Source organism: Rhinoderma darwinii, chromosome 2, assembly GCF_050947455.1.
Source record: "Rhinoderma darwinii isolate aRhiDar2 chromosome 2, aRhiDar2.hap1, whole genome shotgun sequence".
NCBI classification, from domain to species: domain Eukaryota; kingdom Metazoa; phylum Chordata; class Amphibia; order Anura; family Rhinodermatidae; genus Rhinoderma; species Rhinoderma darwinii.
In genome coordinates this window covers 238,879,549-238,907,212 of record NC_134688.1, presented here as the reverse complement: position 1 = coordinate 238,907,212, position 27,664 = coordinate 238,879,549, and the positions used below count along the sequence as shown (strand labels likewise).

General features: G+C 41.5%; 2 protein-coding genes across 2 annotated transcripts in view; one reads left to right on the top strand and one right to left on the bottom strand.

The window, feature by feature from the left end:
• The window catches only part of POR (cytochrome p450 oxidoreductase), a 63,470-nt gene extending 60,446 nt beyond the window's left edge, over positions 1-3,024 (top strand). The window contains exons 15-16 of the mRNA XM_075852991.1: positions 718-803; positions 1,157-3,024. Coding sequence (XP_075709106.1) covers positions 718-803; positions 1,157-1,301 — 231 coding nt within the window. The 3' untranslated portion in view covers positions 1,302-3,024. The remainder of the gene's footprint in view (positions 1-717; positions 804-1,156) is intronic.
• A 5,468-nt stretch (positions 3,025-8,492) lies between these two features.
• The window catches only part of TMEM120A (transmembrane protein 120A), a 29,161-nt gene continuing 9,989 nt past the window's right edge, over positions 8,493-27,664 (bottom strand). Inside the window, exons 2-12 of the mRNA XM_075852990.1 lie at positions 23,574-23,692; positions 21,287-21,400; positions 20,531-20,590; positions 20,015-20,110; positions 19,780-19,869; positions 18,777-18,842; positions 15,421-15,482; positions 15,242-15,334; positions 14,103-14,167; positions 9,414-9,482; positions 8,493-9,100 (exon numbers count right to left, since the gene is read on the bottom strand). Coding sequence (XP_075709105.1) covers positions 8,990-9,100; positions 9,414-9,482; positions 14,103-14,167; positions 15,242-15,334; positions 15,421-15,482; positions 18,777-18,842; positions 19,780-19,869; positions 20,015-20,110; positions 20,531-20,590; positions 21,287-21,400; positions 23,574-23,692 — 945 coding nt within the window. The 3' untranslated portion in view covers positions 8,493-8,989. The remainder of the gene's footprint in view (positions 9,101-9,413; positions 9,483-14,102; positions 14,168-15,241; positions 15,335-15,420; positions 15,483-18,776; positions 18,843-19,779; positions 19,870-20,014; positions 20,111-20,530; positions 20,591-21,286; positions 21,401-23,573; positions 23,693-27,664) is intronic.

The following is a 27,664-nucleotide window of genomic DNA, read 5'->3' as shown; positions in this document are numbered from 1 at the left end:
ATGCCGTAAAAAAAAATATATGTAGAAGACCTGCAAATAGCTGTTTTTTGGTCAACTCAGCTCTCCAAAATAATAGAATAAAAAGTGATCAGACAGTTGCATATACCCCAAAATGGTATCAGTGAAAACTACAGCCCGCCACGCAAAATGTAAGCCCTCACACCACTGAATTGATGGAAACATAAAAAAAGTTATGGCTCTCCGAATACGGCAACACAAAACATTTTTTTTTTTTTTAGAAAATAGTTTTATTTTTTTAAAAGTGGTAAAACATAAAACAAAACCTATAAACTTGTTTTTTGACGTAATTGTATCAAGTCGTAGAATAAGGTGAATATGTAGATTTTACCGCCTGATGGACGCCGTAAAAACAACCCCCACCCCAAAACATGGCAAAATCGCAGTTTTTTTGCCCATTTCACCCCACAAATGACTTTTTCAGTTTCCCCAGTACATTATGCGGTATGATAAATGATGCCATGAAAAACTACAACTTGTCCTGCAAAAAACAAGCCCTCATATGGCTATGTCAACAAAGAAATATAAAAGTTATGGCTTTTGGATTGCGGGGAGGAAAAATCGAAAATGAAAAAACTCAAATTGGCCATGTAGTTAAGGGGTTAAAGTACAATCGTGGGTCATGATTTTTTGAAGTGTCCAGCTCCTTACAGCTACTATAGTTGCAGAATTTGATCTATCCCATATTTCTTCCTGCAGGTTTATGTCCAGAATCTTTTACGGAAAAACAAGGAAAATGTGTGGAATCTTATTAGCGAGGAGAATGCCCATATCTATGTGTGCGGGTAAGTGTCTCCGCATTATGTGTACACTAAACTGATTGGACAGACTTAATTCAATATGGACGTCTTTCTGCTGGTTGCATGGAAACTGTAGCCTCCATCCCTGGTATCGCCACTGATCTAGAGATCCGTTACCAAACATTTGTCGCCCTGTGGTTTAATTGAGTCATTGCGGGGATGGAGTTGATTTCTGTATACCCTACCATATTTTGTATACTATACAAGCAATCCTCTGCGTGAAAGAAAGGAGATTACAACCCCTTTTCGATGTTGTTGACACTCCCAATGGTCATTGATCTTCTGTAATGTTACGGTCATTGGTCACAGTAATCTTTCACTTAATTTCATCCTTCCAGTGATGCCCGCAATATGGCTCGTGATGTGCAGAATACTTTCTATGACATTGTTGAAGAGTATGGCAAGATGGATCACACTCAGGCAGTGGATTACATCAAGAAACTAATGACCAAGGGCCGTTACTCCCAAGATGTCTGGAGTTAGTCCACACACCGCCTGCTATAAGAGGACTGTCAAGAGTTACTGTTGGAAATCCGCATAAGCCAGTTTACATAAATCTAATAGACACTATCTTTTAGAATCGTTTTTAGGAGATGCAGCTGACCTGGTATAGTACTGTTCCAATGTAATCCTCAACTGTAGCAGTCAAGAAACTGGTCCATAGGATATCCATGGTCAGTCGGTGTGATGCACATGGACTTTTTATCATAGTACAATCTTGTGTCGAAGGATGTACCGTTCAGAAAATTAGATTGGGGGAGGGGCTTGCAATTTGACTTGAGGTACAAGAGGTAACAGAATCGTGGGTCTGCATCAAAGACAATTTGCTATACATATGGCACACGTCTCTTCCCGTATCATGTGGCTGCTTTCTTGTATTATGTACCGGTTAAAAATGGATGAGCTACAATATACTCTACATTGAAGCATCTGATGTATTTTAACTTTTGATACTTGGCTAATTTCACTAATAAAGTTATACAAATCTTATTTTACGTGCAGTTTTGCTTATAGTTTAAAAATGGAGGCAGTTTACCTAGATAAACACTTTTGTGGCTTGATGGTAGAAAGAGAACTTTCTTCATTCTGATACCCAATGCCTCTAAAATAAATCACAACAAAGTTTCAGTAAAACTATTGGAGAAGCCGATTTTTTTATTTTTTTTTGCCTTAAATGTACGAGGCTTTTCTCTAGTTCCTATATGGACCTCATAAGATGAGTTTGTTATGATCCATTACCAGTGACCATGTCTTGCTTCTGAAACGACTTCTAAAAATGTCATGGTATCTCCTCTATTCATTGGAGCATTGATTCTAGAGGTTTTCCTTGGACTGTGAAGCTAATGTCGTTGTATAAGGCAGATGTGATATGTGGGTTCTATGAGCCGGCCTGCACTACATTGCATTTTAGCATCTCGTAACATTTACCAATCCTTAACTCTACAGATCTATTGTAAGATCCTTCATCAAATGTTAAAGAAACCATACGGTTTGTAGGACAGACCTCGCAACCCATTATTACAGAGTGCAAACCGTTGTAGATACCCATTCTCCGTACTTTATTTATTTTTCCCATAATACCTTGTAGTGTGAATAGTTCTGGCTGAGCTCTGAACCATTGTCTGCAATCTGTGTGTTCAGAAGACTTTCTCTCTTATGACAAGTTCACAGCAGTGATGAAGGTTTTACGTAGATGGCTGTTCTGCAATATGGTGGACATCCTTGATAAAGAGTTTATAGGACCTCCTATATTTAATTATTTTTCTCTACTACTTCCTGATGAGATTTACAGATTATACACGGATCACAAAAATGGCGAAGTACATGCAGCTTGACAGACCTAGTATTCTAGCCCATGAGCTGTTCTGATGTGTATCACTTGTGTCGCATTAAAGAAGGGTTAATTCGTTGGGTGATTTCTGATCCCAGACAGGAATAGGTGAGATAGTTGTAGTCCTCATTGGAATATATCGGTTCTATGTGTTATCACAGATTGTTTCTTGTGCGATCTTATGTATGGCCGGTTTATGTTCCATTCTAAAACTTTTATTTTTTTTACTGTATGCATTGCGTCTAAAATTTGGATTCTTTTTTTTTTTTTTTTTCCCCTTTTTTTCAAAATGAGCTTTTAATAAAATTATATTGTCAATGATTGTAAATAATTTTAAATATGCATTAACCTTTGAAATAAAATCTTCAATTCCTACTCCTGTCTGTCCTGTGTGTTTTTCCCACACTTACATGGCTGTACTAAGGCTCCACGTACGAGTTGTATATTTGATGCTAAGGACTGGATCGGGAACCAGTCCAGAGATCTCATTCACTGAGGCATTCGCGCCAGCTCTACAAAGCTATGCCTTGAACTGGGGGTAGGCTATTTATCTTCCAGGCAACAAATAATTGTGCCAGCTTGGCCTTCTGTTCAAAATATTAAGTGTACCTATTATTACACAAAAATAAATATATGTGAAATAGCTGTAGATGTTTAAAGTAACACTAAATGCAGAAGAAACAAAAAATCCCAGTGATTACTCCATTCAAATGGTTGTCTGATCAACCCCTGTAATATGAAAGCTGCACCGGAAACCCGCTCACTTTGCTGGGGAAAGTTGTAGTCCTCTGCTCATTCCCCTGCAGAAGCCACGATTGGTGGGTCCACAATGAGTCGCTGCTTCATAGTGGCGATTTTCTGTGGCTTGTCACTTTCTGATCGGTGGGGTTCTGAGATGGTCCATTCCCTGGGATCCCCACCAACTACTGTGCAAGGAATTGCAGTACAGCTCCATTCAAGTGAATCGGGCTGTGCTGCACTCCCCTGCACAGGCCATGGCTGGGAGGGCAGCTGTGCACGGTAAACTGGTGTAGGGGCAGCAGTGCTAAACCAGCACTGTGTGGCCCCTTTAATCTCTGAAAACATGATTACAGTACGGGACAGTTGTCCTGCAGCGAGACAGGGACTCCTAGCGTCGTACATAAGTATGATGCTAGGAGCCCGGCTCCCTGCACTGTGTTCGGTCCGGGACTTGCAGCCGAAATACGTCCATCAATTACGGACGTAATGACCTCGTGTGAACATACCCTTAGGTGTATACTTTCTGTATACAGAGTAGATGTATTTTGCGCTGAAACCTATATCCATCAGGTCAGCGGGACATAGATGTGATAAGTAACAGCTTGATCCTGCGTGTCGAGCTGTTACCGATCACATTTAAGTTCATAGCTTATATGTGATCGATGACAGGTGGATCCTGCGTGAGAAACACGCAGGTCCCGCTGAGGCCTAAACCACTCAGTGCCCCTGACCTGACTGATTCAGGCCTCAGCACAAGATACAGCTGCTCTGTATACAGGATACAGAGCAGCTGTATCTAAAAAAAAAATGTAAATACTTAAGAAAAATTTGAGTTGCACCAAACAGACATTTTTATGTAAAAAAGAAAATAAGGTGTGTGTGTGTGTAATAAATAAATATATATATATATATATATATATATATATATATATATATATATAGCCTTTTAAGGATTTGGATTCGTCTTAAGAAAAAAAAACTAGACTGTCTTGGCCACACCACTATAATTTAAGGTGCACTACAGTGAAAATTTTTTATATATTTTCCTTACTTTTACCTTGTATAGTCTTTGTGCTTCCTGTTATTTGCTGTTACTACATACTTTATGGATAAAAGTGTTCAGACACCTTCACATTGCACCTACGGGAGCTTTTATTACATCCCATTCTAAATACATAGGCATTAATGGGGAGTTGGTGGTCCACCCTTTTGCTGCTAAACCAGCTTCCACTTTCATGGGAAGGCTTTGTACAAGATTTTGGATTGTCTCTGAGAATTTTTGGCCATTCATAAAGAGCAGCATTTGTGAGGTCAGACGCTCTTTGACTAGAGGGCCTGGCTTGCAATCTCAGCTCATGCCAAAGTTGTGCGATGAGTTTGAGGTCAGGGCCAGTCAAGTTCTTCCACACCAAACTCTCCCAACCATGCCATTATGGACCTTGCTTTGTGTACTGGGGCTTAGTCATGCTGGAACAGAAAAGGGTCTTCTCCAAACTGTTCCCACAAAGTTGGAAGCATAAAATTGTCCCAAATGTCTTGGTATGCTGAAGCATTAATATTTCCCTTCACTGGAACTAAGGGGCCTAAGTTAACCCTCAAAAACAACCCATAGCATTATCCCTCTTCCACTAAACTTTACAGTCTGGCTGGTAATGTTCTCCTGGCATTAGCCAAACCTAGACTTCTCCATCAGACTGATAGAGAAGCGTGATTCATCACTCCGAAGAATGTGTTTCCATCGCTCCAGTGGCAGTGTTATTTACACCATTCAATTTGACACTTGGCATTGTGATGTAAGACTTGCATGCAGCAGGTCGGCAATGGAATCCCATGTTATGAAGCTCCCGGCGCACAGGTTTTTGTTAGTAATGCCGGAGGGAGTTTGGCACTATGCGCCTCTGCACTCATAGTTACATAGTTAGTACGGCTGAAAAAAGACACATGTCCATCAAGTTCAACAAAGGGAAGGAAAAAATTTCTACACATAGGAGCTAATGTTTTTTTGTTCTAGGAAATTATCTAACCCTTTTTTAAAGCCATCTACTGTCCCTGCTGTGACCAGCTCCTGCGGTAGGCTATTCCATAAATTCACAGTTCTCACTGTAAAGAAGCCTTGTCGCCTCTGCAGCTTGAACCTTTTTTTCTCCAGACGGAGGGAGTGCCCCCTTGTTTTTTGAGGGGGTTTTACAAGGAACAGGATTTCACCATATTTTTTGTATGTGCCATTAATATATTTATATAAGTTAATCATGTCCCCCCTTAGTCTTCTTTTTTCAAGGCTAAATAGGTTTAATTCTTTCAATCTTTCCTCATAACTTAAATTCTCCATGCCCCTTATTAGCTTCGTTGCTCTTCTTTGTATTTTTTCCAACTCCAGGGCATCCTTTCTATGAACTGGAGCCCAGAACTGAACTGCATATTCTAGATGAGGCCTCACTAATGCTTTGTAAAGTGGCATTATTACATCCCTGTCCCGCGAGTCCATGCCTCTTTTAATACATGACAATATCCTGCTGGCCTTTGAAGCAGCTGATTGACACTGCATGCTGTTATTGAGTTTATGATTTACAAGTACACCCAGATCCTTCTCAACAAGTGAATCCGCCAGTGTAGCGCCGCCTAGGACATATGATGCATGCAGGTTGTTGGTACCAAGATGCATAACTTTACATTTATCTACATTAAACTTCATTTGCCAAGTGGACGCCCAAACACTTAGTTTGTTTAAATCTGCCTGTAATTCATGAACATCTTCCATAGTCTGAACTATATTACATAGCTTGGTGTCATCTGCAAAAATAGAAATAGTGCTATTAATCCCTTCCTCTATATCATTAATAAATAAGTTGAATAATAGTGGTCCCAGCACTGAACCCTGGGGTACACCACTTATAACCGGTGACCATTCAGAGAAGGAATCATTGACCACAACCCTCTGAATACGGTCCTTGAGCCAATTCTCAATCCAATTACAAACTATATTTTCTAAACCTATAGTCCTTAATTTACCCATTAGGCGTCTATGGGGGACAGTGTCAAATGCCTTTGCAAAGTCCAAAAACACTAAATCCACAGCGACCCCTGTGTCTAGACTTCTGCTCACCTCTTCATAAAAACAGATTAGGTTAGTTTGACAACTTCTGTCCTTAGTAAAACCGTGCTGGCTGTCACTTATAATGCTATTTATTGTCACATAATCCTGTATATAGTCCCTCAATAGCCCCTCAAACATTTTCCCCACGATGGATGTTAAGCTTACTGGTCTATAATTACCCGGGGAAGACCTAGAGCCCTTTTTGAAAATAGGCACCACATTTGCCCTGCGCCAGTCCCTTGGCACTATACCAGTCACTAGAGATTCTCTGAATATTATGAAAAGGGGGACAGAAATAACTGAACTAAGCTCTTTAAGAATTCTAGGGTGTAACCCATCTGGTCCCGGAGCCTTGTGCACATTTATTTTATTTAATTTAGCTTGGACCATCTCTACATTCATCCAATTCAGTATATCAACTGATATATTAACAGCACTGGCACCGGCTACATCAGCTGCTCTTTCTTCTGTTGTATATACAGAGCTAAAGAACCCATTTAGTAACTCTGCCTTCTCTTGATCCCCTGTGATCAACTCCCCACTCGACCCCACTCTGTAACTTTGCATAGTCTGCCACTTCGTTGCTGTGGTTCTGAAGTGCTCCTGCTTTGCACAGGGCCACCATCAGGGCAGTACTAGGGGTACTGCTGTACGAGGCCTGGACCAAACCTAACAAAGGGGGCCCGCCGACTGCTGCCACTTACCTTCAGTAGAAAAAAAAACAGGCCCTTTCTTTTCAGCAAAGTAGTATCACGGGGCCCCCCATTGTGATTGTGATACTGCTCTGTGCCTCTCGTCATGTGGGCCCGGCCGTCAAGCACCTCTCCCCTGCGTACACCCGGCCGCTTGCTCCTCTGCTGTCTGCGGAGTACGTCGCCCCCCCCTCTTTTTTTTTTTTTTACTAACCTTCTGAACGTAAGTAAATCTACATTGCAGCAAACGGCTGCTATCTCCATGACAATTGTCAGCTGCATGGTAATTCCTCTACCTTACATAGATATCAGTGGACAGGTACACACAACTAAGCCTCTCCCAGTCTGGGAAAATGGAAAACTAGTTAGAAACGATGCATCATGGAGCCTGACTTATGTATAAATATCGCATTTTTCTGTCAAAGCCCCATCATCAATTATGTCCTATTTGTGTCCTACAGTGAAGTAGTCATTGTAAAATGATGTGATGCTGCTTGAGTTTATTTCCTATACTAACCCGCAAGCGTCTCTAATTAGGGTGCCCTTACACGTTCCGCACAGCCGAACCGGACGAATCCAGCTGGATCGGTCGAAGATCTAATGTGTATAATGGCAACCGGACTCTTCCCCTGACTGCAGATGTTTGTTCCTGCTGGAGATAAACCACTGTTAGAGGGGTCTGGTAATGCCTTACTCCTATTCCCATTGAAATAAACACAGGCTCGGCCAAGATGAGTATGCATGTTTTATGGGGGAGTCGGGGGAAAATAAATAAAAACTGTAGGATGAACAAGAGTTGGCTGACAGTTCTTCAGTGCGTGTCATCACCTTTTGATCCAACTAATACTACGCAGACAAACCCTCCTGATCAGGATTGCATCCTCACTAGTTAATGGGCGATTGTCATGGCAGGAATTTTTTGTTTTGAGTAACAACTTCATTTAGAAAAATAATTGTAGAACACCCGGACTAGGGTTGTCTGATGTACAATCCCTATGATCAACAGTAGACAAACACAACAGCTACGAGAGGTAGGATACAAAATAAGGCCCTTTCTCATCCACCAACAATCTACAGTGCATGGGGACAGTCAGACAGTCACCTGATTTCTGCTGTCACAACAAACAAGAATCGGTTCTGCTCAATTTCAACATGTCTGTTCCATTGTTCATTTGGCAGCAGCGTTCCAAGGTAGCGGCTTATATCACTTTCTTTGGCAGTGAACCTGTCTGCTCGGACGATCCAAGCTTCTTGCATGTTTGAGCAACTTCACAATCGAGCGGTCAAAAGGCCATTAAAATAAGAGTGTAAAAAAAAACATTTCTGAAATGGGTTTATTGCAGAGCAGGTTTGTACAAACAGGAGTGTCGAGCTGTGGTACAAGCTCTTTTACGAGGACGGAGGATGTGCAGGTCAAGAACAAAACTTGAGCTGCCAGACTTACAGAAAACAAACTAGACTGACGAATGACAATATTCTGCAATTCCCTTTCAACATGGTCTCACGGTTTCTTCTCATACTGCAGATTGTACAGAGATCAAAGCTGGCAACTTTAATCTGCGCAGAATTGAATAATATACCTGCAGCAAGACACCAATAACGTGTTTGTGCTTGATAGAACCATTATTGTAGTGTATGAAGATGCCGGAGGTGTGCTTAACTACTGGTACTTTCCAGGTCATCATGTCCTGTGCCATGTTAAACCATACAGCCTATTAGGCTGAATAAAGGCGAGGGTACATCGGCGTCAAGTCATTGTAAGGATTTCCACAATGGCTACATTCTCCGATGCCTATGCTGGCAAAGTGTTGCATTACTCGTTTTTCCCTTCCTTTTGTTTTTGAAATTTCTGTTGGACAACTCGGAGAGTGGTGAAGAAATTCCCCATGAAGTGGACTAGGAATGGCAGTCCACACATAATTACCTGCAAACAACAATGAATGACATTAGGATCACAATGAACAAAAAAAACTGGTGTCTTAGGGAGTCAATACTGTAGAAGCCCCTTGTATACATTTCTATCTAGTCTATATTTTACACTAAAGCATGGGTTAGAGCGGGCACAATGCATTTTGTCCATTGTAGTGGGTTTCAATGCCAGATGACCAATCTCCCATTCCATTACCAAATAAAACTGAACTAACTTGAAAAGTGCCACGTGATAAATGTATAAAAGGTTTACGCTGATAAAAGCAGGAGATGACTGTCCTCTCCAAGACAGACGGACAATCCATTACCTGCCACTGCTTGCACTCTGGATGCCGGGCTAGTTGGAACAAGGTAACAGCGTTATAGAGCTGCCAGAACTGGAATATAAAGACAGTATGACCATTACAACCAACACAGCAGTGCATCTCTGCCCCTAGTTCAGACACAACAGATCAGAACGCCTAGAAACATTTTTACTAATATTAGCCAGATGTAAATTTATAAACTTAGTATATGGGAAATCCTGAAGTGGACACAAAAAATAGAATGATAACCTCATGTATTCCATCAGAACCGTAATGGGAGCTTCCTTACTGAGGGGCAGTTAGTGAGAACTGGATGAGGGAAGGGGAGTGTTAAAAAGGAACAGATGGAGAAAAAAAAAAATAAAATAGACACTGGGAGAGAGTGTAGATCAAAATAGCAGGGGATTATGTTGGAGTGTCTTATTCGAAAACTTGTGACCGTGAAAGCTGAATATTTGTTACACCTCCGGGGGCTGTGCAGCAAGCATACATCGCTTCTTCTTTTATAATCTGGTGACAGAGCCTCTATAAGTGGCCTATCTCCTACATAATCTGATGGGCGCTGTAATGTAGATTACAGCAGTGGTTTGTATTTTGAAGAACCATAAATTTTGGGCAAGTTATGCACAATTTTAGATTGATGCTAATTAGTTTCTTAATAGACAACTGGGCGTGTTTTTACTTTTTACCAAGTGGACGTTGTAAAAAGAAGTGTATGTTGCGGACCTATCAGCGTCATACACTTCTCTCCATTCATTTTTAGCAGTACTCGCAACACAGCGTGATCTCGTGAGATCACGCTGCGCGGTCACATACACCCACATTAACTTTACCGAAGTGCCTTGGGAGTGAATAGACATGGCCTCCAGCCAGGATGTGATGTCTATTCACACTCCCGACACTACGGTAAAGTTTCTTGGGGACTTACTCACACAGCATAGCGTGATCTCACGAGATCACGCTGTGCGGTCATTCACAGAAACTTTACCGAAGTGTCGGGAGTGTGAATAGACATCGTGTCCTGGCTGGAGGCAATGTCTATTCACTTTCAAGACACTTCAGTAAAGTTAATGTGGGAATATGTGACAGTACAGCATGATCTCGTGAGATCATGCTGTGTTGCGAGTACTGCTAAAAATGAATGGAGAGAAGTGTATGACGCAGATTGGTCAGAGTCATACACTTCTCTTTACAACGCCCAGTTGGTAAAAAAAAAGTAAAAACACGCCCAGTTGTCTATTAAGAAACTAAAATTAGCATAAATCTAAAATTGTTCATAACTTGCTCAAAATAGATAATTTTTCAAAATAAAAACCACTGTTATCTACATTACAGAACCGATCAGATTATGTAGGAGATAGGGTACTTATAATCTAGTGACAGAGCCTCTTTAAATGCTTTGTTCGACATCATGTGGCACCGAACTCTATATGCTAGGTCCTAGTGCATATACAGAGTAGCCCACCCAAATTCCTGTTTGGGGCACCACAACATAGAATGTGAGCTATGCAAATCTGTGTGAGGGATCTGTCCAAAAGACAGCTAAACACCGTGCCAGCAGATCCCCCTGCCCTCAACGCCTCTGTGCAGCTTAAGCCCTTTTGCACAAGACCAAGTGCCACTCGGGCTGTGTTTCACGGCATCCGAGTGGCAGCCGATAGTTTTCACTGACCCATTCACTTTAGTGGGTGAATCTGGTCAGTTTTCACGGACCCAACTCTCCGATCCGTGGAAAGATAGAACATGTCCTTTCTTTTCATGGATCATGGACGGGACACGGGCGGCATACACGGTCGTGTGCATAACATCTCTTGCACACGACCGACTTTGGGCAGTGACAAACGGTGTTGGCTGGATTTTCCGACTCGACCGCGGTACAGGTGAACTCCCCAAAGAACTGCTGTTCCGTACTGTATAATTTTGTTCAGTACAGAACAGCAGTTCCGTGGGTAGGAAGACTCCTAGCATCATAAACGTCTATGATGGCAGGAGTCCCTTTCACCTGTACCGTGGTCGGGCCGGGAAATGCGGCCGACACACGGACCGTTTTTCACGAACGAACTCAGTCGGGTGCAACTAGCATTAGGGCTTATTCAGACAAACTCATCAGTGGTCCATCAGGGAAAAATTACTATTTTACATCAGAGTTCAATCAGTATCGTGTCAGAGTCCGTTCAGTTTGTCAGTTTTTTCCTGATCATTAGTTTTTCACGTACATGAAAAACTGATGCTGCTCTGGCCGTACTTTCTGCTTTCTTTTCAGCACCAGCTAGCAACCCATGAGTGAAACACTGCCTGCCCTCAGATGGCATTCGTGTGCTGTCAGTTATTTTTGCACTGACCTATTGACTTAAATAGGCAAGAATCGGAACAAAGTAGCGCTTGCTGCAACTTTCTCTATACAGACCAAAGGCCAGTGCAGAAGATCGGACATGTGAACTGGCCAAATGACTTTAATGTGTCAGTGGTCAGTCAGCATGCTGTTAGTTCCACACTCTGACAGCACATGGTCGAGAACAACGCTCGTCCAAATAAGCCCTAAGGTCTCTTGCACATGACCGTTGCCACTCGGGCCGTTTTTGACAGCATCCGGGTGGCACCCGATAATCTTCACAGACCCATTCACTTTGACGGTTGAATAGGTCCATGAAAAATGGTCCGAGTCTCCGATCCGAGGAAAGATAGAACATGTCCTATCGTTCCTCGGATCACTGACGGGACTCAGACGGCACACTCTGTCGTGTGGCTGAGGCGTAACAATCTGCACATTGCAGTATGTCCAACCCTTGCAATACCCAACTTTTATCAGAGGAGACTCTGAAGAAAACCATTTACAGGCCTGTTTTAGAACAGGATAATGCAGCCAAACACTTTTATTAATGCCCGTATTGTCTTTAGTTGCTCTTTGTAACGTTACGGTTTCTTCCGTGTAGTAGTTTAACCCCTTCACGACTGCCATACGGCTATATACATTCCAACTGTCGATACCACACCTCTGTAGACCACATCAAACCCCCTTCCCCCTGTAGATAGCGCCACCTAAACTCCCACTAGGAGCGGAATCCCCAGTTTCAGATTGCTCTGTGCCAGGGATTCCACTTCTAGAGAGTGCCCTCTAAGAGCAGAATCCCCTGCCGACACTCTGACTGGGGATTCCGCTACTGGAGAAGCCTCTGGCGTCACTATCCATATATGGACAGTGACGTCAGGAGCTGCTCCTGGAGCGGAATCCCCGGCCACAGTAATACCAACGCTCAGGCAGGGGATTCCACTTTTAGAGTTAGCCCCTGACGTCACTGTCCATATATGGACAAACATCAGGGGCTCCCTTTAGGGGGAGGGGGGGTGGCACTATCTACATGGGCACTGTGGAATTATATGGGCACTGCCTACAAGGGAACCCTGCAGCACTATCTCCATGGGCACGGTGTGTGGCACTATCTATAATGGGAACTGTGGCACTATGTGGGCACTGTAGATAGTGCCAGTGCCCATTGTAAAGAGTGCAACAGTGGGCAATGTGGCACTATGTATAGTGGTATTGCATCCCTATCTACATTGGCACTGTGTTGTTTTCAGGTGGCTAGGACCAAAAAAACCCTAACGAAATAAAATTCATCCATTTTTTTAGCGTCCATGAAAAAAGAATGGCAAATGGCGGTGAAAAACGGTCAGCCGGCCGGGAAATGGATTCAAATTTTGATATACACTGATGCAAAACAGCCATGAAAGACGGACAGTTGATCTTTTTTCGTCTTGTGAATATAACCTTATAGCCCCCTTCACCCTCTGCTCACAGCGATCCAGGGTTCTTGCACTCCTCCCATTCTGCCCTGGGTGAGTTCTGGGTGTATGTGCAGAGTAGGTCCCCACCTTACAGAGGTCGCCCTGTCGTGGCAGGTGGGCAAACACTTTTTGATCAAAATGTGCACTAAGAACCTCCCTATTTGTAAGTAGATTTAGCAGTAATGCACATTTATTTATATTTAGTGGCTTAGGTGGCATTAGTGTTCGCAGTGTGCGGTCGCCATTTGTCAGATGTATGTATATATATATATATATATATATATATATATATATCACACATACACATATATAATATAGATAAATATATAAAGAATTACCCCACAAAAAATCCACATCTTTAGTGATTTGTTTGCTCATAATAAAAATGAAAAAAATTTTAGAATTAAACTAATCTAGAAAATAAAAGCCTCATAAGTCTTGTAAAAAACAAAGTAAAAATAGTTGTGACTTTCAAAGCGGTTCCAAAGATATTATCGTTTAAAGGAGTGCATATCAAAAATTGAAAATTTGACCTGGACACAGGGGCATCAATGACCCTTGGTCATGAAAGGGTTAATAATAAATTACAGTCATTTTGCCATTGGGCACCATTGTTGTAACTAGTTCTGAAAAAAATAAAAATAAATAAATAAAAGTTCTGAAAAAAAAAAAAAAAAAGGTGTCAGCTTTTATAAGAACACATAATGGGATCAGATCTAACTTTTACCACCTTGAGAAAATTTGTTGCATTAGACTAAATTTTCACTACAGACATCTCATGCAGGACATCTGGTTGTCTGCACTTGGCTTTGTGTGAAGCATCAAAATCAGACTGTCATCCAAACATACACTTTTCATCTAAAACAACTACATTGCAATATATTTTTACAGCAATGCGGCACTTACTTGACCAAAGAAGAGGAATGGCAAAAGAAAAGTCAATCCCCTCCACATCCACGACTGAAAACCCTCTGAAACGGGTAAATCATAAAAGCAAAATTTACAAAATAACTCATAGCACCTTATATAATCAATGTAGATCTCAAATCATTGTTTTGAAAGGTCCATATACCTAAATCAAAACACTATGGTTTGTATTATTTAAAAGAAAAAAAAAAACATGAAATCGGCATAGCCCCAGAGAGAGAACAGGGTAGACCAAAATAAAGAGGACTATGCAGCCTGTGTGACTCTTTGACAAGATAATGGCTACTAAAAATGGCTGCTGTAGCGTCATTACTTTCTAGACCCAGCCATAAGAGAAATAGGGAGGTTAGAAACATACAGGATTCCCTTTGAGGTCAGGGAGAGCAGTGGGGGCAGCTTCCTATGACTGCTTTCCTTTGTTATTTGAGTCACTTCCACTTGTAAAGGAAGTGAATTGGGAGTTAGAAGAGAAGGGAATAAATGCAATTTCCTAACATACAAGCTCGGATTCACCAAAGGTGGACCTTAACTTAAAGGGTAACTAAACCTTCAAAGAAGCTTCAAAGATGTCAGTGACAAGTATTGATCGGTGACGGTCGGAGCACCCCCAAGATCGCTAAAATGAAGCAGCAGAAGTGCTCAGGTGAGCGCTGAGCCACTTGGTTCCTTGGTGTACAAGCTCAACAGACAGTCTGAGTCCGTTCACCAACTGCTCGGCTTTCCGAGAAAATCCGATCAGAAACTAAGGGGCTCAGTGCTCACCTGGGCGCTTCTGCTGCTTCGTTTTAGCGATTGGTGGGGGTCTCCGTGCTCCGACCACCATCGATCAGAACTTCTGACATGTCACAACGACACGTCAGAAGTTTGTTGAAAGTTCAGTTACCCTTTAAACCAAAATACTGATCTTCTGCCCTTTTTTTTTTTTTTGTGCCCTGAAAATTCCAGAACAATGGGTAATTCCAGATTGAGTTTTGGGAATTCTGTAGAATGCAGTTTGTTATTTACGCTAGGTAACATTTATTTTGTGTCAACATTAGTAAATATATCAATGAGAAAATGTTGCTAGATGGTGCATTGATCTTATTCTTTCAGATACATATACAGATTCTCCTACATACCCACGGTTAAGTCCATGTTATGTCTCTCCCCAAGAGCACGTAATCTGTACAAACAGCCACTTTGGTAGTAGTACTGTAGGAACTGGACAAAACCTGTTGAGAAAACGATTATTAATAAAGCGGCCCAGGCAGATGGTTTTTCAGCGACATAAATCATTTTAAGGATACAGCGTACGTACTTTGGTACATGGAGAAAGAAAGGAATTGGTTTCTGAACATCTGGTACATCAATCCATCCGGCCTAAAAACCAAATGGAAAAAAAAACAAAAAAAAACATAATAAGTCACATGTTAAAATTTAAGGCGCGGCTTACACTGAGCGCTATAAACACAGTGAGGCAGATTTATCAATGTATTTACACCAGTTTTCTGGCCTAAAAACATTGGTAGCTTAGACCAAACACCATATTGCCGAAGCCCCTGTGCCACTTTTTCCGACACATACGAATGTGTCAAAATATCCTGAATGAGCAGGGATTCAGAGTCACCCTCTGCACTCATAGAAAAGTGGTGCCAACCTGCTATTGTTTTAAATCGACTAAAGTTTCATCAACAGGTTGAGGAATCTTGGGCATGCTGCACTTGCAGAGAGATACCGGCGCACGGTTTGTTTTTGTAAGGTGCGCCCGTATTATTGGCCACCGGTGTGTCTATTTCTATGTGTCTTTTATGTGGACGTACCTGTCAAAAGAAAAACACAGCCCTGTCCTGCAGCAGGTTGCCCTGAGAACTAAGCTATAGAAATCAATATTCACACAATGTAAATTAGAAATATGTAGCATTTTTAGTGCTCAGGTATATTAATCCTAAAAAATTTTTTAAAAACCCAAGGCCGTGTTCAGACGTTGCACACTCGCTCCAGATTTTCCATGCGTATTCTATACCAAAAAACTGCAACGAACAGGTTTTTCTGCTTTAGATTTTAAGGGCATGGTACGCATTTGTATTTTCACTGTAGATTTATTGGGTTTGCGAAAAAGTCTGTGGCTGAAAAAAATAACTGCCCTGACTCTCCTTCTCTATCAGGATAAAGGGAACACTCAGCAGCTATGACTTTTTTTCTTTAACCGATCAAAGAAACCAGTGTCCTTAGTACAAAATGTGGTATACCTTACTGGATCAACACCTATAAAAGTATACCAGAATCCTTAAACATGTTAAAAATACATAAAACAGAAGTATATACAGTCAGAAGTTATAATGTGCCAATCCAGAATACACATGTTTTGAGTCAAAAAGTACCATAAAAGTGCCAATATTCCCTAGTGGGTCAGTATATAAAATGGAGGCTCAGCCCTAAATAAAGCACAAAACGGTCCCACAAGCACATATGTTAACAACAATGTAAGCGGTTAGGTAGGTAGCAAATACAAATAAATTACCATATATACACGGATAGTACATGAACAGGCCCATAGTATGGACATATAAACTACTGACCCATGTTAGGACAAGTTCTAAAAAACCCTCAAGACCAGCACCTGAGGTCTGCTCTGAGTGACGGTTCTAGCGGTCTTCTGATTGGATGGTAGAGCGGTCACTCAGATCAAAGGAGAGGGGCTTGCAGCGTTCAGTGAGGAAAGCCTGGAGAACTTGGACATCAAGAAGCCAATGGCTCAAAACTGCTGACAGAATCCTTTTAAACCGTCCTCTATACTAGACCACTAGGGATGTTAGTATTAATCCCTTCACTACCATAGACCACAAGGGATTTGATCATTAACCAGTTAACAACCACCAGGGATATTTACATCACCTTATCACCTCATAGACTACCAACCAAGGAGCCAAGATTTTGTCTCGTCAGGTGGCCAAGAAATTCTATGGGCTTAAATTACTTTTATACAGCAGCCAGATAAATTATCTGAACGCGGTGTTGCTGTATGGCTGTTATTTTGATATAATGATGGTAAAGTCCATAGGTCCACATTGCCAGGCTTAGCAAGCGGCACTCCAATTCATGGAGAGCAATACTTCACTATTAATGACGGACGATGCACTGGTCAGTAACACTATATGGTTAAACCACCTCTCGCCTCGTTCCTCTACCGTCTTTTCTCTCTGCCTATCCGCTGGCTACCCATCACAAAGCAAATACAATTACTGACAATAACATACAAGGCAGTCCACAACCTCCATACATCTCTGCTCCTCACATCTTCATCTCCAAATATATCTCCCGCACATCCCACATACTCGAAAACTCCCGACCCGAACACATCAGACTCTCTCCCACCATGCAAACTTTCAAAAGCAACTCGGAACCCCCTCTTCAGAAAAGTTTAAAACCTGTAATAACCCCGCTGCCACTACATTCACCTACTGTCTCCATTCTCTTTCTCTCATATATTGGAAGTCCTCGCAGGCAGGGCTCGCTCTCTATCTGTGGCAGTCTGTCACTCCGTAATCTCATGTTTATTGTACTTGCATATTATTTTCATGTGTTTATATGTTATGTAGTTATGTATTTCATATATACGGTATACAGCAGCCTGAAAGTTAATGGTGTTAGCAATAATACAACGAGGAAACTTTAACCCCTTAATGACCGCCGATAAGCCTTTTTACGGCGGTCATTAGTGGGCTTTATTCTAGAGCGCCGCTATTCTACGTCGCTGCTGTAGAATAAAGTAAACAGAGCAGGGAGCCGTCAAATCTCCCTGCTCTCAGCTGCCAAAGGCAGCTGAGGGCTGGGGGCGTCCCTGCTCTGCCGGGTGAGATCGATATTAGTATCGATCTCACCCGTTTAACCCTTCAGATGCGGTGCACAATAGCGAGCACCGCATCTGAGTGGTTTTGGAGAGAGGGAGGGAGCTCCCTCTCATCTCACGGACACCCGGCGATAAAATCGCCGAGTGTCTGTGTCTTCTATGGCAGCCGGGGGTCTAATAATGACCCCCAGGTCTGCCTGGAGCGAATGCCTGCTAGATCATGCCGCAGGCATGACCTAGCAGATGCCTGTCCGTTTTAAACGGACAGGCAGTAATACACTGCAATACAAAAGTATTGCAGTGTATTATAATAGCGATCGGAGGATAGTGAAGTCCCCTAATGGGACTAGTAAAAAAGTTTAATAAAAAAAAAAAAGTGAAACAAAAAAAAATGAAAAACCCACTTTTTCCCCTTACAAAATGCTTTACTATAAAAAAAAACTACAATAAAGCAAAAAAGTTACACATATTTGGTATCGCCGCGTCCGTAACGACCCCGACTATAAAGCTGTTACATTATTTAACCCGCACTGTGAACGCCGTAAAAAATAAAATAAAAAACAATGGAAAAATTGCTGTTTTCTGTTAATCCTGACTTAAAAAAAATGTGATAAAAAGTGATCAAAAAGTCGCATCTACTCTCATATGGTACCAATAAAAACTGCAAGTCGTCCCGCAAAAAACAAGACCTTATACAGCTATGCCGACGCAAAAATAAAAAAGTTACAGCTCTTCGAATGTGACAATGGAAAAATGTAAAAAATGGCTTGGACATTAGGGCCCAGAATGCAAGCAGGGGGAAGGGGTTAATCAGGACTACTCACCAGGTCAGCATAACACCGGACAGGAAGGTGGACACATAATGGTTCAGGACCCACCAGCCTTTAATTCTGTAAAAGGAAAAAAAAAAAAACTTGAATGGTCAACAATTTCCAATTCTGCGGTCACTGCTGTTTTGGTAATTCAGTTGGGTTACAGCGAATGTTTTCTTTATGAATTGTGAGGTATTTCTATGTACTTGGTTGTTCAATCTGATCTTTCTCTCTTAGTAGCAAATGTTGACATTGTATTGTCCTTTTCAAATTTCTATACCCGTTGTATTGAGAAGTTTTATCTTGTATATTTTTTCTCAGAAAGAACAATTTTATTGTGGCTACTGCATAGATTATATTAGATAAATCCACCCTGAATTGCTGTCCAGCCTGGGACACATTGTTCTACTGCTTCTCGATTATATTAGGGAATTGCATAGTAAATTCTTCATATGTTCAGAAAAAGTGATCTGATAACCCTACAGAATTATTTTTTACGGCCTCTGCCCTTCAGTCTCGGTCAGCAGAGTACAGGTGCAGTTTAGGGTAGCCTATATTCATCGCAATGCTGACAGAGGATGCAGTGATATGTTGGTGGGCTTTACAACAACCTGGCATCAGCACCGACAGTGACTGGGTATTTCTGTTAAGCCTTGTAATGTTATTGTAGGATAACGCCAATTCCAATAAAAACACTAGTTGTAAGAACCGCTAGTTATGTAATTCCTGATTATATTCTGTAAATGTTCCCCAAAACATGAACTTCAGAAATAAACAATGCCCCCTCCCCCTACAGCCATGGTACCTAGGATTAGCAACAGAGGACCACATTTCTCAAAGAGTATATTATGATCGCTAGCGTTAAGTTATTTATATACCATGTATACATTCCCTTTAGTTGCTGCAAGAGAATGGAGTTGGCAATTGTTCAGATAAAGATATTTAATTTTATAATCTTTGTTATATTAAAATGCATGTGTAGACTCTAGAAAATGGAAATAATATAAAATCTGACCTGGAGCCGTTGTTTATTAAAATGCTTTCACGGATGGTAAGAGTGCAGTAATACCAAACCAGCAGGAAGTTAAACACGGCATCTGCCACCCTGAAAATTAAATTCAACAAATGGATGTTAAACTGATAAAATATTTATTGCACCTCACCTACATTTCGGGATATTGGACAGGACGGAGTCAGATAACTCCAATGCCCGCTTACCACTAATATCTACATCTTTACAATATACTCACCTGGAGTTCAGAAGAAAACGACAGACAAAGGACAAGACAATCAGGATCATCGTGAGGTATAACTTGAATTTCTCATATTCATCTTTGTAAGCAAACCTGACAAAGAAAGATAAAAACTTCTACAAATGTATATAGTAAACACATGAATGAGTGTAGAGACGGCCCGCTAATGTCACATTGAAGCCTATGGATGGATGGCCTGTGAACATAAGCTTAGCGGTCAGGAGGCGGTACGGCTCTCAGAGGGATGCCAGGGGCCACTTTGATTTGGTAACTGGCGGGGGTTCTTGGCTCATTGTCACTATTAATGCAAACTTTGGGCATGTCTCTGTGCTGCTGTGAATTTTTACAAGTTTGCATAGCTTTTTCCAAAGTTGTTCGCTTATTTCTTGGTTTCTTCGCTACAGGTTACTGTCATTTTATCTCCTCCGTTTTCTATGTGTTAATCCCTTACGAATACATCAAAATAACATTAATAGTGGAGTGAAAACAGACACACTCAACTATCCGTTATACTTAGACAGCTTGCTCAGGAGGGTTACATTCACGTTTCCCAATACCAGACTCAGGTACAATCTGAAAGAATATAATGAAAGAAACTTTCAGTACATCAGCTCCTCCGGTATGAAGAAAAAACCAACATATTTCGAAACAAAGTGTATGGAGAAAGATCTAGTGCAATTTATTCTGAATCTCCATATTAGAAGCCACAGGATAGGACGTGGTTAAAAAAATACAATTTGCAATAATAAAGAAGTCAGAAACGCAGCCTTTAGCCAAAGGGTGACATGCATGTTTACCCATGTAGGGGCCCAAAAAAATGAAAATTTCAAGATGTCTAATAGCACCCATTATAGTGAACATAACTTATTCAGCATAGTAATGGCTACCAACAATCATCTGCTGTCCTGTGTAGGGAACGAAGAGAACACTGGATGTCCTGGTAATGGTTGGGCACAACTAGGGTGTTTAGCATCATCATCCAATATACACAGCCCGTAGAAGTTGTATAATTCTCTAACCATACGCTCCATTCCTACTCTCCTGGTCCTCTCTAACAGACCCTAAATGATGTATAAAGCTGGATTGTTATATTCCAGAACAATGCAGATCGAATATATAGAAAGCTGGATGACAACAATGAGCGCTATAATAGCTGCCATTACTGGTCATCGCACAACGTGTGTTAGTGTTAGCCTTGTACAAGACCAAATTGAATATTAAAATAAAACTCAAGGACTTAGAGATAGATTCTTAGCACATATTTCTTACCCGTTTTTCTTAGGGAGAAAAGATTCCATTTCAAAGAAGGCCTTCTCTCGCAGCTTAATAGTTTCATGGATTTCCTTAATTTGGTCTTCTTCATTTTCTTGTGTTTTCGGAACCCTGAGTAAATACAAGAAAAGTTGTCCAAAGCATATAATAAGCATCCTTCAGTTAACATAGAAAAACACAACCTGTTCACCAGATTTACAGTAGGACCATATGTGCTATACAAAAAAAATATACATCTGTATCTGAGTAATACTGGTATGTATCAACAACCGATATTTTATCAGAATATCAGCAGCAATAATAGAAAAAAAAACATTCATAATACAAATCTTTTAAGGTGAATCTAAATACGTAATCATCCACTTTACATGCCCAACTACACTGTCAGTGCAAAGGACTTTCCAGGCACATGGTAATAATAATATATTTGTTTTTGGTCTGCTGTTTATGGAACTGACAAGATAGCTGATAGTGCTGAACTCTGCTATCTTAGCTCAGAAACTGACTACAACACATAGGAAAACATGTAAAAAGTGCCAGTATGCTGTCAGATCTTGATATTAAAAATTCTAGAAGAGTTCACATGGCAAAACTCCGCAAAGGTGGACGTGCACTATAATTAAAGGGATTGCCCACTACCGGCAAACTGATGACCTATCTACCGATCAGGTGCTCCGGTGGCCTCCGGGCACCGGACATCCATGCCGGAAGCAGTTGGCTCCAGTCACGGAATAGTGGCAGAGCTGCAGTTTTGCAGCACAGCCGCTATGCAATGTACGGAGCCAAGTGCTTCCGGCTCCGTACATTGCATACTGTGCAATGATATCCGGTTCCCGCAGGCCACCGGAGCAGATGATCGGTGCAGGGTCTGTGTGTCGGACTCCCGCAGATCATATACTGATTACCTATCCGATGGTCATCAATGATGTAATTGAACTACCATCGATTATATTTATTGAATAGGTCATATCGATTTGGTACCTCCTTAACTACTACTACAGCAATAGACCATTGTCCATCCTAAAACGAGTTTGTCAGTTTCAGATGGTGAAGTCTAATTCATAACTGCTGTGAATGTTAAGAAGTGGCTAAACCCTGAGGACTTCCCCCTCCTGCCTTCACACAACAGATAACCCACAATAAATACCACAATAATTATTTTTGCCAAAAACTTGTGGCAGAAGCAGTTCTCTATTAACAATAATTCTTGGTATACAGCAAAGGGAAGCCTGACTCTATCACAGACCTGCACTTCTTACCCCACCCCAGTACCTTACGTTATCCTGGCACCTGAGCCCGTCTGCCTGGGCCACCCCCTTAAAGTGCCTGGTCGTACCCACTTGCCACAACCACACCTCTCACACATCTGGGGGTTAACAGTAATGCTGGTATCCCCCATAATCGAGGTCCCCTGACATGGGGCTTGTGGAACACTTGCTGTCGACATACCATACTGCTACCAATGGAGTGCAGAGCCACCAATCGTAATATCACAAACCATAAATAAAAACCTCCCAGTAAAACGTGGGTTTGGTGAGGACTTCACTGCTCTCTGCTCTTCCAGGTAAGAATCTGCTCTATTCCTCCAAACCTTCTCTTTTAAACCTAACCTCACCCCCCCCCCCACCCCGCACTACTTTTTACACAATCACCTCAGCCTATTTTCCTGCTGTTCTACCACTTTCTCAGAACTAACCCCCAGGTGAACAGTTCGTAGGCAACAGTCCCCCCCCCCTCTTCCATCTCCTTTACCTAGACATTTCGGAGCCATGGACATTGTGGCCGTCATTTTAGACCAGAACGTAGCGCTTCATCCCCTTCTAAGTTTTCCCTGTACAGGAGCACCGATGTGCAGGGAAAAACAGTGAAGGGAACGCAGCGCGGACTCTTCATTCTCAGGATTGGTGAAGGTCCCAGAGGTTGGACCCACACCGATAAAGTAAAGACATATCCTAGTGAAATGCAATCTTTTTTTTAAATGGGAACAGCCCTTTTAAAGAAGTTCTCCAATTTGGACAATCCATACTAGTCAAAAGGGCCCTAGGACAATAAACTGATTACAGTGTCCCCCTGCTGGGACCTCCAGCGATCAGCTGTAATCTGTGGGAAAACCCGGCAGTAAGTGTTAATCTCTCCTGTAGTGGTGAAATTCAGGAAAGTGAAGTATCATGCAGTATGTATTCAGATGAATACCGGTAGGTTGTCTGTGAAATGCAGAACAGGACTACAGTGATTAATAATATCATCTGCGGTTTGATTCCCATACGTGCAGACCATTACATACTTCTTCAGTTCCTGTGACAGGTTTTTTAGCTTTTTCTTCTGCCGGGTAATGGAGCTGGAACACTGTGTCTGTAGCTTAGTTAACTCCTCCAACTTCTGCTTGTATGAGCGATGGGTCTCCTGATGGGACACATAAGTTATACAAAAACATTAAACTTTTCTGGTAAAATCCAAGATGTCGTTGGCTCGGTTGTGCACACACAAGATATTTAGGAAACGATGAATAAGGAGGAGATAAGGATGTCGCTCATTGGTTAGCCAACTATGGCAGACGTATAGAATCATTACATATTTTTAAAATGTCCAGCACATTTTCCAAACTATTGAAATGATCAAAACTGATCAGGTTAGTAGCATAAAGGTAATAATGGCTGAATATTGGTCATATTATATTAAACAGCTTTACGTCAATATCCAGGTTTAGCGGATTCTACCTGACTGGGTTCATAGGCATCATCGTGAAAAATATCCATAAAATAATATTGTGGACAGGGATGAACTGACAATTCAGCCCACAGCAATAGGCGGTTCATGATGGGAAGAACAAATACAGTATCCAAATTTACGGACAGGAGCTTTGCAGCCACAATGGCTTTTGCCACACGCTGCAAAGGAGAACGCAGTGGCTGCCACCTCTACATCTGTGTCAATAGAGTTCCCTGGACGTCTTCAAAGGCCTCTCTCCTGCATGTCCATTGTACCTAGGAGGATTGTGAAATAAATTTCCTGTCCCCTTGGGAACTTACCAGTTAGGCCTCGTGCACACTTCCGCCAGTTTTCACGGCCGTTTGTGACGGATCAGTGTGCCCGTTTTAGCGGCCGTGTGCACTCCGTGTTTCCGTTCGCCGAGCATGCTACTGTCCAGGGTGCTGAAAGAGTTAATGGGCTGCACTGATCGGCGGTAACTCTTTCAGCACCCTGGACAGTACCATGCTCGGCGCACGGAAAAAAATTTTTTAATGTAATAAAAAAAAAAAATTCATACTTAGGGTATGTTCACACGCACTAATTACGGACGTAATTCGGGCGTTTTTGCCCCGAATTACGTCCGAAAATAGCGCCTCAATAGCGTTGACAAATGCCAGGGTCGATAGCGACCGCGACATTTAAGTTGTTTGATAGAGGGAGCTCCCTCTGTCACTGATTGGTGGCCTGCAAATGCAATTGCGGTTTTGCCACAACCGGCAGCTCTGGCTTCTCTAGAAGAAATAGTGAGAACTGTGATCTCTGCCATATTTACATCAAAATGACGGCATTCCCTAGGAACCAGGATCTCTGTGTTGCATTGTATAAATGGAATTTTTAATATCCAATTCAGTACAAAGTAGCATCTGGCCAGCTGTTAGTCCACTGCTGTGCAATTCTCCATTCACTTCCTTTAAAAATTGTAGCTGCCGAGTGACGTCACCCCAAAGTCACTTTAAAATACAACTTGTATATGCAGATGTTTTCAGCAACATGTGAAATTCTACTCCATTCAGGTCTATGGAACGGTGTGTTGTGGGATGGCTCCAAAGTCACGTAACAATCGTCAAGCTGAAATCAGCATCTAGCCCAGGACTAGTAAAAAGATTTCAGGGGGTTCAGGATGTGAGGGTGTCGTGTACACATTAGGCTATGTTCACAGCTACTCTGTTCATTTCCGTTGCTCTGCTCCATCATAGGAAAAGAACAATAATAACGGTAATGCCGGATGTGTCACATCAGACACCAACACCGGCCGAGGAACACCACTGGCTATAATGGGCTCCATTGGGTTTCTGTCACGGTGTCCGTCATTTTACTAGACAAAAGTAAACGGAGTCTTCAACGCAGATGTGAACACAGCCTTACCTGTGTCTTAAGTCTTTAAAATACCCCTTTAAATAGTTATCCTCTGCTTCTAGAGTGGAACGGTCAGGTTTTCACGACGACCTGTCTGGGGGCTCTCCGTCAGTAATTTGTCATAGTTTAGGAGAATTTACACTATATACTTGCGGGGTGCGTCCGGATATGCACGTTCCCCAAGCCTTCCACCGCCCTCCAGACGCTGATTGACATATTTTCCCCTTATGAACAGTAATAGGGAGAAATGTGTCATTCAGCGTCTGGTGGGCAGGGGAAGCATGAATATCACTCGACTCCAGCCCTGCAGCACCGCTCGCACACCGCAATTATAGTCACAGATCACTGAAATTAGAGAGGGCAGCATAAATGTATGACGGATCCTCTTTAAGTTGTTTCAAATTCTAGATTTATTTTTTCTAATCTTTCCAAATGTCTTGGTTGGCGAATCCGCCAATATGTGTATAGGAGCAGTAAATGTATGTAAAAAGTTGATGACATCCATATTTGGTAACGGTAATGGCATGCAGATTTGTCAGGAGGCTTGCTCTGAAACAGATATTACTAAATGAATAGATACTTTGCAGACGGGAACACTACAAGGCTTTATATTTACGAGATAGCTGGAAAGAATTAGGGTGTTGCCTGCCCCTAGCGACCCATCAGATTCCAGCTGTCATTTCTAGTGATGATATCCTATTGGTTGTATTTAATTCCCTACATTTGTGGCCCAGTGTGTTTTCAACAATTTCATCGATATAATGTATAAGTCCTAGACATTAGATGGATTTCTAATGTCCGTCAGCTGCATTCACAGAGTAAGCCAAATTTTGGTGTCCCCACGTTTTGGTTTTAATAAAAAACTACAAAGTTGAATTAAACACTATAATATTTTTTTTTTAGTCAAATTAGAAAAAAAAAAAAAAAAAAAAAAAAAAGTCTTCAAAAGTTTTACATAGCTTTTAAAGATTTTGTTAAATCCTGTACCACCCTGTGCTCAGTTTAAACCTTCGAGGAAACAGTCATGGGTACTCCTCCAATTCTTCCCCATTCAAACCGAATCCTGGACTTCTAGCTCAATGAACTTGGTCACCGATTTGCCCCCTGCTCAGGGATACATTATCATTTGGGTAGTGGTGGATCAGTTCTCTAAAATTGCCCATTGTCCGAGATCGGGAAGTACAGCTGGTTTCTAAAAGCTTTTACCTATCCAAGCAATTCTGAGACTGTTTTCTCGTCACACATTGTACTTTATATTACTGGCAAAATTTGGTCGATACATTCAGTATTTAATTGTGAAAAACACCAAAATGTAGCGAAAAAGTTCGACAATTTGCATTTTTTTTTAAATGTAAATGTATCTGCTTGTAAGACAGGCAATTATATCACACAAAATAGTTGCTAATTAAACATCCTCATATGTCTACTTTAGATTGGCATAGTTTTTTGAACATCCTTTTATTTTTCTAGGACGTTACAAGGCTTAGAACTTTAGCAGCAATTTCTCACATTTTCAAGAAAATTTCAAAAGGCAATTTTTACAGGGACCAGTTTAGTTGTGAAGTGGCTTTGAGGGCCTTATATATTAGAAACCCCCAAAAAAATCACCCCATTTTAAAAACTTCACCCCTCAAAGTATTCAAAACAGCATTTAGAAAATGTCTTAACCCTTTACACATTTCACAGGAATTAAAGCAAAGTAGAGGTGAAATGTACAAATTTTAATTTTTTTTTGCAGAAATACAATTTCTATCTATTTTTTTTGTAACACAGAAGGTTTTACCAGAGAAATGCAACTCAATATTTATTGCCCAGATTCTGCCGTTTTTAGAAATATCCCACATGTGGTCCTAGTGTGGTAATCGACTGAAGCACAGGCCTCAGAATTTTGGGGCCTACTTTTTATGAGGATATATTTTAGGCACAAGTGACCCCATTTTGGAAGTTACACCCCTTGAGGAAATTATCTACGGATATAGTGAGCATTTTGACCCTACAGGTTTTTTGCAGAAATTATTAGAAGTAGGCCGTGAAAATGAAAATCAAAATTTTTTCACTATGTCGCATTTGCAAAGCCCCTGTGGGACCAAAAAAGTGGAAACCCCCCAGAAGTGACCCAATTTTGGAAACTACACCCCTCAAGGTAATCACCTAGGGGTGAAGTGTACATGTTAACCCCACAAGTGTTTTGCAGAAATAAGTGTGCACTCAGTGTTGCAGAGTGAAAATTGAACTTTTTGCATAGATATGTGGTGCCCGGCTTGTGCC